Source organism: Dermochelys coriacea, chromosome 3, assembly GCF_009764565.3.
Source record: "Dermochelys coriacea isolate rDerCor1 chromosome 3, rDerCor1.pri.v4, whole genome shotgun sequence".
Taxonomy (NCBI): Eukaryota; Metazoa; Chordata; order Testudines; family Dermochelyidae; genus Dermochelys; species Dermochelys coriacea.
In genome coordinates this window covers 148431680-148443881 of record NC_050070.1, presented here as the reverse complement: position 1 = coordinate 148443881, position 12202 = coordinate 148431680, and the positions used below count along the sequence as shown (strand labels likewise).

The window sequence follows — 12202 nt, the reverse complement described above, 5'->3', positions numbered from 1 at the left end:
GTACTACTTACTGAATCAGAATCTCAGATACCAGAGTAGCTGTCTACTTTCTCCTTGGAGGATTCCCATCTGAGCAACGACAAGGCCTTACCATGATTAAGTTATGAAATCTGAGGAGATTATAGCCTGATGTAGTACTGGCCATGGGCAATGTATGTAGTACAATATACAACAAAGAAACTGAAGAGATTACTTGCATAAGTTTTACATAATTTTCTTACATCAGAGGAAATTTGTAAGGTTTCAAGTTTAACCCTCTCATCCCTCAGAGAGGCACTGAACAGTTTTCCTTTCACTCTCCTTTGGTCTGATTAGGCATTTCTAATACCACTAATCAGGGAAAAAAAAAAAAATCTAAGCTACACGTCCCATGCTCCTACAAATTACTACATTACCCCTTCTATATAGATTCTGTGAAACTCATGCCTTGCTGTAGAGGTAAAATGACCCACTGTCAGCTGCTTTACAGAGAATCGTTCTTTATCACAGTTTGAGGGAAATAGTAACTGTTTAATAAAACTAAGTTAGACAAACTAAGGCTGGTCCAGAGGATAACCTGACTTCTTACGAAAACGTGTTACATACATTTTCCCTATTAAAATCTTTGAGTCTATGAGCATTCCTCTCTCTATTAATTTCACCTTTACTACTGACGTCTATGGGTAAGACCTTTCTTTTCCATTATGGTTTATGAAAATTCCATTTTCTGCAGTCAAACACTTTCTTCCATTTCTTGATTGAAGTCAATGAACATTCAAAATATTTTGATATTCCTTTTAGAATGTCACACCAATGATTGCTCATGACTGTTGAAGTGTGAAGTACACAAAAATTCTCCCAAAGATGTTCACAAGTAACAAAATAGCAAATATTTTATATTATTTCTTCAGTATGATTTAAAGGAGACTTTCAGAGGATTTATTTAAAATGGAGTTGTGCTTTTTTTAAAATGACCGAAGGCGGCTTGTATGTTTTTATTTTTGCACTTTTTTAAACTTTTGAAATAAGGAATATCAAGTGTGTGTTTTCTTTGGCTTTGCTGGAAAAACACTGCTAAAGGTGTTAGAGCACATTTATTATAAGCTCTTGCTCCTTAAAGATTGGGGTGTATGTTTCTTCAATCTTTAAGAAAAATTTCCTTTCTCCAGTGTGACAAGTCATTAGTTAATAGATCAAGTCCTAGATATATTAAATAGTGAATTTTGATTTATGAACTATTGAGACAGCTTCACTCCTCTGAGACAATGCAAATCACAGAGCCCAAGACCAAGCACGAGAGAGCTGAGAACAATGCATCATCCGTCCAGGGGATCCAGCTACAGAATAAACTTCCAGAAAGACTGGGTGAATCCAGAGTCCAACCATCTTTAGGAAAATGCTAGAAAGCTTGTAGCAAAAATGACAACTTCCTACACACACACATGCATCTACCCAAACACGCTTCCCGCTTTCTCCCTGGAAAGAAATCCTGCAACAAACAAGTCAACTAAACAAAAAACAAATGTTAAGACAGCAGAGTTAACTATTAGAAATAATGCAAAAGTTCAAGGCTCCTATAAGCAGTATTAGTGTAGCCACATTGTATATTCTGTAAAAGCTACAGATTAAAAACAAAAATTTCATGAGTTAACATGAATGTTTATATTTTTTGTTTACTAAAACATTATCTGGGAAACTTTTCATTTAATTTACTCCATACAAAAACTGTATTCAGAGAATGTTAAAATTGCACTGTTAAAGTAACCAGAAGTCAAGAAGTGTATAAAAAAAAAGTTACCAACCTTTCAAAACTGTTGTTCTTTGAGATGTGTTGCACGTGTGCATTCCACTCTTGGTATGCATGTGCCCTGCACACAGTCACCAGAAATTTTCCTCCTCAGTGGTACCCATCAAGGCAACTGGAGCCAAGCTCCACTAATGCCGGTACAAAGTACCCAGCTGAACCTAAGCTCCCCCCACTGTTCCTTCTTTCTGGAAACTCTAATGTAGAAGGATAGGAAGGCAGGTCATGCAATGGAGATGCAACACATCTCAAAGAACAAGTTATGAAAGGTTAGTACCTGTTTTTTCTTCAACTGATTGAACGTGTTCATTCCAATCTTGGTGACACCCAAGCAGTAATATAGGCGAAAGGATCGGAGTTCATGCACATGCAGACCATATTACAGTTCAACCAGATTTGGCATCATCCCAACAGTAATGGGTGATGGCATAATGCGAGGCGTGTGTGTGCACTGACGACCAGGTTGCTTCTTTACAAATATCCTGGATAGGGATCTGTGCTAAGAATGCTGCTGAGGATGATTATGATCTTGTGGAATGAGCAGTCAGATTACTTGGTGGCAAAACACCTGTCTATTCATAACAAGTGCAGATACATGAAATTATCCAAGATGAAATTCTCTGTGAGGAGCCTGGGAGACTTCATTTGGTCTGCTATAGCCACAACAGTTGGGTGAACTGCCAAAACGGTTTAGTCCTGTCTATGTAGAATGCTAGAGCTCGTCTAATGTCTAATGTGTGTAGTCGTCATTTATTTCTATGTGAGAGATTCTGGGTAAAATACGGTAAGTAAATTGCTTGAATACTAAGAAAATTTTAAACTACTTTAGGGAGGATGAGGGCATAAATATACCTTATCTTTAAAGAAGACTGTACATGGTGGCTTCAATGTCAGGGCATGCAATTCAGAGACTCGTCTAGCAGAACTGATGGCAATTAGGAAAACCACCTTCCAAAAGGGGCATAGTAAGGAGCATGTTGCTAAAGTCTCAAATGTTGGTCCCACAAGTTTAGACAAGACCAGGTTCAAGTCCCAAGAGGGAATGGGCTCAACCTTTCCAGGCCTTTAGGGAATTTGATTGTTGTGTCTTTGAAAAAACTGAATGTTTATCCACACGAGGGTGGAAAGCTGATAATGCTGCCAGGTGAACCTTGATAGAGGAAATTGCTAATCCTTGCTTTTTCAGGTGCACCAAATAGTCAAGTATATGTTGGATGGACAAATGCACTGGCAAAACTTTGGTTTGGCAAGCCCGGACTAAGAACTGCTTCCATTTTGACACGTAGGCAGCCCTAGTGTAGCCTTACTACAGTCTAGTAAGATCTGGCAAATTTACTACGAGCAAGCCTGTTCTCTGGGATTTAGCCATGGAGCTTCCAGGCCATAAAATGAAAGGAACACAATGAATTCCCCACCCTAGCATCAACATGTCTGAGACCAGAGTTATTGATGGTTGAGGGCAAATGTAGGGAATGCCTCCACAAACATTGAGAGGATCCAACCAACAATTCAAGGAAATTAGAATCTGGGGAGGTACTGTGTGTACGGTGTCCAGAAGATGACGGCTTGGTGAGTACACCAAGGTCAGCCAAGTCTGGAGGGGTCTGAGATGTAGTCTTGCATGTCGTGCCACATACATGCTCAAGATCATGTGGCCTAGGAACCTCAGAGTTTCAGGCTGTTGAGACTGGATGACATTCGAAGTATGTCATTAGGTATCGGATCAATTGGAACTGCAACGCTTCTGAGGAATGCCCTGGCTCAGTAGAGTCCAACATTGCCCCACTAAATGCTGTCCTCTGTACCAGGCAAAGGGTAGGACTGCAGCCTTGAAAGTTGACTGAATTAATTGAACATTGGATACAACCTGAGCCCTGGATCAGCCCTTGACTAGCCAGTTGTCCAGGCAACTCCTCATCGTCTCAGCAATGCTGTCATTATGGCCATACTGTTTGTGAACACTCAAGGAGCTACAGACAGGACAAATGGAAGCACTGTGATCTGGTATGAACCTGAGGAACCTTTTGTGCCCTCAGTACATTGACACAGGGAAGTAAGCATCTCTAAAAATTGAGGGCAACATACCAGCCTCCAGGATCCCTGGAAGGGGAAATAATGGATGCCAGGGTGACTATACGGAACTTTATCTTTTTGAGATAGTTGCTGAGTTGACGCAATAAAATAAAATAGGCCTGAGACCTCCCTTGGCTTTCAAGGTTAGGATTAATGGGAGTAGAAACCCTTCCCTCTTAAATTCTACAGAACCACCTTTACTGCTCCCACCTGAAGGACAGATTGAAGCTTCTGGACCAGACGTTCTTCATGACAGGGGTCTTTGAAGAGGGAAGGGGAGGGAGACCGGGAAGGATGGGTAGAAATAAAATGGAGGGTGTATTACACATCCACAGTGCTCAACACCCAATGGTCCCTGGTGATACAGGACCAAACACTAAGGAAGTGGGAAAGGTGGTTTGCAAACAAAGGAAAAACAGGGTATGGCATCATGGCAACTGTCATGCCATCATGACATCATACCTCGAGCATCCCATCAGAATGCCTGCTTAGAACCATCTGGATGTCTAAATTGGGTAGGCTTTGTTGCAGAGACAGAAGGGGGAAGTGGTCTATGCCTATAACCCCTGTACTTTTTTGCTCTGCAGGCTCTGACTGCTAGCTGGGGCAAAGTACCGGAGGGGTTGCTGAGGCCTACAGTGCTTCCTGGAAGAGGCTGGGGTATACATCCCAAGGGACTTTAGGGTCACCCACGACTCCTTTAGCCCATGGAGCTTCGTGTCCATCTGCTCCGAAAAGAGTAAGGATTCCCAAAAGGGCAGGACTTGTACAGTCGGTTGGACCTTATGCAGAAGCCCAGAAGACTGCAACCAGGAACTCCTACACATAGCCACTGCCAAACCTATGGACCTGGCAGTTGAGTCAGCTTCATCCACAGCAGCTTGTAATGAGACCTTTGCCACCGATTTTCCCTCATCCACTAGCAAGGAGAACTCTGGATCAGACAAACTGCATTTGGATCCCCAATGAGTAATTTACCATTGTATGTCCTATTCAAAACTTCTCACTGAGGAAAAAATTCCTAACTTCAAAGGGAGTAGATTTTAATGAGGATATTTAATTAGCAAAGCTGGAGAAAATGTGTCAACATTTTATCAATCAAATGCAAGGTATAATTCATAGGATGATTTTTAATTCTTAGAAAACAAACCATACAGAAAATATTTGGAAATCACTATAGTAAGAAAAAAAACTAGCACATACTTCTATTCAATCAAACTGTTTGACTTACTTGTTGAATTACATCTGGATAAAGCATAGGAAGTCTCTCTGCAATGAGGGCCAACCCACCCATTCCTGCAAAAACTTGTAATGGAGACTGAATGGGACATGTTTCAAGAAAAGATTCATCTAGCACTGCATCCATACACTCATCGCCTGGAGTGACTGCTTCCTCTTCAGGGCAGGACCCCAGTAAGTCTGCATGTTCTATTATTAAAAAAAAAAAGAAAAGAAAAAAAAAAGAAAAAGAAAGGAAATCCCAAACCATTAAATGAAGTGGTATCTTAAAACATGAGAATGTTTACTTTTTCTCCTCCACTCAGAAAATAAGAACATTTAAGCACTTAAACTATTATACTTATTTCTTCAGCAAATATTGATGTCTTTAAGGGGGTTAAACATGTCAGTACAAGAATAGCAACAGGAAATCCAACTTTTCTTTTGGTAAAACCAAAACAATATAAAATATTAAGAACAATCTAATTTCTATTGCCAAGGCAAATCAGGTTATTTGACTGCTAGCAAAAATGATGTGGACTCATAAGATATGGACCTAAGGAAAAAGAAGTTTAGCTCTGTTAGTAAGAGTTATAATCTTCCAGTCAGATGATGATCTTGGTGGTGCTGCTCCAAAATGCAAACTTCAAAATTTTAGAATTAATCTTGAACCTATGACCTGAGCTCAAGTAATCAGGTAAATAATCATTTATATCTTACAAAAAGAGTTAAGATGCTTACTAAATTAGTGCAAATGAAACTACAGCTATAACACAAACAACAGTAAGGCAAGAAACAATTATTTTAAAATAGGCTATTCAGTGAGCCTGAGGCCTAATACTTAGCTTGAGGCCTAGTCATAATAATTAGCATAAGACCTACTGTAAGTTAGCACAAGTCAGAAGATTTAGCAATATCTTCTGATAGACTGTTAGACTTCAAAGTCTTTATTTAGCTGTACATTCTTAACCACATTATATATGGGGAAAGAACCATCTATCTGTGTAAATGCTTACAATAGTCAGAACCCCAAAAATGGATAGCAGGAATGACAAATATGGACAAGAGGCCAAGACTTAATAAAATATAATCTTGAAGATAAGTAGGTATAAGAAATAGTTGCACAGAAAGGAATCAACCCAGTTAAACCTATGCATAGTTCTCACACAGACAAGCCCTTAGATCAGTATGTTTACCCAGTTCCACAGTAGACCCCGCCAAGCATGAGGAGCAGCATGGCAGAAATCATGAAGGTGTTTGTTTGAAAATTTAACATGAGGGTGATGGAGGTATGAATTGCTGGCCAATCAATGGTGAGAGACGACAGTGAACAAGAAATGACAGGTAAGAAAGGGATAGGCCATGAAATGTCTTGAAATTGAAAACACACCAGTTACATTTGATGTGATAGGAAAGGGTAGCCAGTAGAGGGCTGCAAAGAGAGGGATGACGTGGACAAAAATAACAAAAAAAAAAAAAAAAAAAATTTAAGTACATCAGAAACAGGAAGCCCACTAAACAACCAGTGGGGCCTCTGGACCATAGAGATGCTAAAGGAGCACTCAAGGACAATAAGGCCATTGCGGAGAAACTAAATCAATTTTTTGCATCAGTCTTCACAGCTGAGGATGTGAGGGAGATTCCCAAACCTGAATCATACTCTTTAGGTGACAAATCTGAGAAACTGTCCCAGATTAAGGTGTCATTAGAGGTGGTTTTGACACAAATTGATAAACTAAACAGTAAAAATTCACCAGGACCAGATGGTATTCACACAAGAGTTTTGAAGAAACTCAAATGTAAAATTGCAGGACTAACTGTGGTATGTAATCTATCCTTTAAACCAGCTTCTGTCCCAGATAACTGGAGGATAGTTAACATGATGCCAATTTTTAAAAAAGGCTCCAGAGGCGATCCCAGCAATTACAGGCCGATAAGCCCAACTTCACAACCAGGAACACTGGTTGAAACTACAGTAAAGAACAGAACTGTCAGACAGATAGATGAATATGATTTGTTGGGAAAGAATCAACATGGTTTTTGTAAAGGAAAAAATCACACGTCACCAATCTACTAGAATTCTTTGAGGAGGTCAACAGGCATGTGAACAAGGTTGATCCAGTGGATATAGTGTATTTAGATTTTCAGAAAGCCTTTGACAAGGTCCTTCACCAAAGACTCTTAAGCAAAATAAGCTGTCATGGGATAAGAGGGAAGGTTCTGGTAACTGGTTAAAAGAAGGAAACAAAGGGTAGGAATAAATGGTCAGTTTTCAGAATGGTCTGTACTGGGACCCGTATTTCAATTCAATTCAATTCAACATATTCATAAATAATCTGGAAAAAGCAGGAAACAGTGAGGTGGCAAAATTTGCAGATGATACAAAACCAATCAAGATACTTAAGTCCCAGGCAGACTGCGAAGAGCTACAAAAGGGATCTCACAAAACTGGGTGACTGGGTAATGAAATGGCAGATGAAATTCAATGTTAATAAATGCGAAGTAAGACACATTGGAAAACAATCTTAACTATACATATAAAATGATGTGGTCAAAATTTGCTGTTACCTCTCAAGAAAGAGATCTTGGAGTCATTGTAGATAGTTCTCTGAAAACATCCACTCAGTGTGCAGCAGCAGTCAAAAAAGCTAACGGAATGTTGGGAATCTTAAGAAAGGGATTGATAAAATGACAGAAATCATCATATTGCCTCTATATAAATCCATGGTACGCCCACATCTTGAATACTGCGTACAGATATGGTCATCCCACCTCAAAAAAGATGCATTGGAATTGGAAAAGGTTGAGAGAAAGGATTCAAAAATGATGAGGGGTATGGAACAGCTTCCATATGAGAAGAGATTAATAAGACTGGGACTTTGCAGCTTGCAAAAGAGATGGCAAAGGGGGGATAGGATCGAGGGCTATAAAATCATGACCGGTGTGGAGAAAGTAAATAAGAAAATGTTATTTTCTCCTTCTACTAACACAAGAACTAGGAGTCACCACATGAAATTAATAGGAAGCAGGTTTAAAACAAACAAAAGGAAGTATTTCTTCACACAACGCAGAGTAATCCTGTGGAACTCTTTGCCAGAGGATGTTGTGAAGGCCAAGACTATAACAGGGTTCAAAAAAGAACTAGATAAATTAATGGAGACTATATCTACCAATGGCTATTAGCCAGGATGGGTAGAGATGGTGTCCCTAGCCTCTGCTTGCCAGAAGCTTGGAACAGGCAACAGAAGATGGATCATTTGATGATTATCTGCTCTGTTCATTCCCTCAGAAGCATCTGGCATTGGCCACTGTTGGAAGACAGGATATTGGGCTAGATGAAGCTTTGGTCTGACTCAGTATGGTCGTTCTTATGACGAACTGATGGGCTAGGAAAGTGACCACTGCAGCAGCACTCTGAACAGATATGAGCAGGGCAAGACTGCATTTGTCAAGGCCAGAGAGAGGGATGTTGCAGTAATTGAGATGTGAGATGAAATTTGAACACAAGTTTTAGCTGTGTGGGTGCAGAGGAAAGGCAGTCTCTTACAGATATTATGCAGAAAGAATCAGCAAAATTTAAGCATAGCCTGGATGCAAGGACCTAGAAAGAGGGCCTAGTTGAAGATGATCCCCAAGTCTGGCCACCCAGGACATTACAGACCTGAGCAACGGGCAAGATGTTGGTGTTGTCCACAGTGATCTAGAAAGGAGATAGCAAGAAGAGCCGGCGGTGGAAGAGATTAAGGGGTCAGTTTTAGCCATGTTTAGATTCATCTGAAAGCTAGACATCCACAAGGAGATGTCAGAGAGGTTGACCAAGATTTTAATTTGGGCAGAAGGAGACAGGTCGGTAGTAGAGAAGCAGATTTGAAAGTTGTCAGCATAGAAATAAATGGTAGCTGAATTTGTCTGAAGATCAGATTACCCAGAGATGAGGTGTAGAGGGAAAAAAAGAGGGGACCAAGGAGAGAACCCCGAGTAACCTTTACAGAAAAATGGAGGATGGATGAGGAGGATCTACTTCAGGACACGAAAAAAAGAGTGGTTAGAGATAATAGGAAAACCAAGAAAGGACAGAAACAAGGGAGGACAGGATTTCAGGAACAGCACAATGGATGCTGTCCAAGGTGGCTGACAGGTCAATGAAGAAGAGGATGGAGTATTGGTTCTGAACTTTAGCTAGGAAGAGGTCAATAGAAACTTTGGCAAGAGTAGTGTCAGTGGAGTGCAAGCGACAGCAGCTGGATTGGAGGGGGCCTAGGATGGAATCGGAGAAGACAAACTCCCAGACAGTGACTGCAGACAGCACATTGAAGAAGCTTAGAGATGAAAGGGGGAAGCTAAAGTAGTTGAAGAGGCAGGTGAGGCGAAGGGTGGGTGTTTTTAGATGGGAGAGACTACAGAAAGCTTGTATTGTGAGGGGAAAGAGCTAGAGAAGAGAGAGAGGTTTAGGAGATGAGTAAGGAAGGAGATGAATAAGCACAAAGGAGATGGGATGGAGCCACTGGGACAAGTGGAGAGTTTAGAGGAGGTGAGCAGACAAGAAACTTCCTTTGTGACCGTGAGAGAGGAGGGAATTGTAGTGAAGGTGATGATGTACTTGTTAATTTTGTCTTGACAGAAAATCAGTGAGATCCTGTGTGGAGAAATAAGTGGAGACAGGAAGAAGGGAGGGTTTCAGGACTAAGTCAAATGTGGCAAAAAGGCAGCTGGCTGTGAAGGTATAGGATTCAACTAAACTCAGTAAGTACAAAATTTAGTAGTACAGTTGCTTTAATTTCATTTCTGTTGCTCCCTGTATCTTATACCATAGATCTTTGGAAGTAATTTCAAAATGTTTAGTATTAAAGACCCTATGCACTATAAATCTCACCACTTCTCTCAAGCTGCATGATTTAGGAATACCAGCAAGGGAGAAATGGGAAACAGCCTGAAGTTAGGCATGTCTTGCTAAAAATAAAAAAACTGAAAATACAGCAACAGAAGTTAAACACTTACCTTTTTCTGTGTGGAGACGTTTAAAGGAGTCTGTCTTTGACAGGCTTGGGTCTGAGATCACTTTAGAGCCAAGCTTAACTGTCAAGTCTATTGATCGGTAGCCTTGAGGGAGTTTACGGTCATATAATAGAGTCAAAAGCTGGGCAAGTGTCATTTCAGCTGGCAACGGCTGACCTAAACAATAATATAACCAGATCATTTTCCAGACAAAATTTATGAAAATTATTTATGATTAGGTTACTTTATTACACCACCATAATCTTGCTCCTTCACTTATGTCACAGCTACAAAGAAGAATTTAACATCCTTGGGTCCTAACAAGCCTTTACTTCCTGACCACTTCAGTAAAAGTTGACAGTGAAGTCCGTAAATTTAAACTCATCCTGTCATTGCACAGATTCCATCAGTCTGGAATAGACTACTGGATACCCACATTCACAGACACAGCTCACTGGACAGATTAGTGCCCCAATGCTCTCCATGTATTATGGAATCACCGCTTCAGGTTCCATAATTAATACTAAGTTTTGCACTTTATTCTGTATGAAAAACAGCATATCCTCCCCCAGTTACAGCACTTGTTCTGAATAAAGAAAGAATTTTATGAGAATTTACCATTAATTAGATGGTTAAAATTTTAAAATGAGTCATTTAAGAAATTTAGCATACCTAATGCCAGACCTTGTGTCTTGAATTATTTTAACAGAATAATACCGGCTAAAACTGCAAAGCAACAGGATTCTTAGGAGCAATTGCTCATTCAAAGATTAGTCTAGTCTTTCTAGCCAGAAACAAATATTTTTAGAGGCCACTTCAGAGAGAAAGTTTGACCCCTTGCGTTTAGGAATTTGACATAATTTAAGGTAAACTCTCTCTCTCTCATAATTTAAGGTAAGCTATGTTTGCTCTCTCATCTTTTCTTACTGGGAGGCAGCCAGTATAAGCCCACAATAATCTCCAGTTTTAGGAATAAAAAAACAATGGTCCTGTTGATCTTTTTCAGTGGAAAGAGGGTCTGAAGATCTCTTAAAGTAGAATTACTATGTAATTTATAAGCTGATTGCTAAAGTTGCAGAGAGGTACCAGGCATAAACATCTAATCTCTGAGCAACTGAGAACTCCTTTCCCCTGCCAGATGTAAAATCCCATGAGCAGACACACTAAGTGGCGACTGGTAATGGGACCACTGGGGTGAGCGTAACCAAATTGACTGAGGTATATAACCAAATTGATAGCTTTGATTGTTACTAAGAAATTTACTCCACGAATCTCACAGAGAAGAAGCACTGTATTTGATTACATGCCCCATACATCTTACACGTTTTTTCAAGCAGGTAGTTGTCTTGTGTCAAACCTGCTTCCACTTAAGAAGCAAGCTTTCTTTCAATGGCTTAAATTGTTTCTCCATAGGCTGCCAGGGGATCCAATGGATCTCCTTAAAGAGTAAATGAAAGGTCTCTGCTCCCTTAGACAAGAGATACACCGCAAAATGAAGTGACAGAAAACCAAGCTTGCTGCATCTGCAAGACAGAGGCAAAGTCCTAGACTTGTAGGGCAGGTTCTGACCATACAGACAGATAGCCACCTGGGTACCAAAAATTTAGCCAGTGAGCTGCCTCAAGTAGCGGCTGTGGGTGTTCAACAGTCCACTTCTGGCTGACAGACTGTGTATGAAAACATGTATTCAGTTTACTGGTAATAAAGTTCTCAGGTTTTAAAAATAAGGAAGCACGGTCAAATGGTTAGAGAGGTAGCCTCGGACTTGGAGACCTGGATCCCTGCTTTGCCACAGGCTTCCTGTGTGTGGCCCTTGAGCAAGTCACTTGTCCCTCTGTGTCTCAGTTCCACATCTGTAAAATGAGATTAGTACTTCCCCTACCTCAAAGGGAGCTGTAAGGGTACGTACTTTAAAAACTGTGAGGTAATCAGACATTACAGTGATGGATCATTGTGCTCATCTAATCTGATCTCTTGCATAATACAGGCCAAAGAATTTCAGAAATTCCTGCATCAATATCAGTATCTTTCAAAACAACACAATCTTAATTTTAAAAGACTTCAAGTAACAGGGGATCCACCAAATCCCTTGTTAGGCTGTTTCAATGGTTAGGTACCCTCACTTAAAAAAAA

The 12202-nt window shown here is 40.2% G+C and overlaps 1 protein-coding gene across 1 annotated transcript in view; it reads right to left on the bottom strand.

Moving 5' to 3' along the window:
- BIRC6 (baculoviral IAP repeat containing 6) overlaps positions 1 to 12202 on the bottom strand; it is a 342876-nt gene that overhangs the window by 117552 nt on the left and 213122 nt on the right. Inside the window, 2 exon segments of the mRNA XM_038394017.2 lie at positions 5088 to 5284; positions 10073 to 10246. Of these exon segments, the coding sequence (XP_038249945.2) occupies positions 5088 to 5284; positions 10073 to 10246 (371 nt within the window).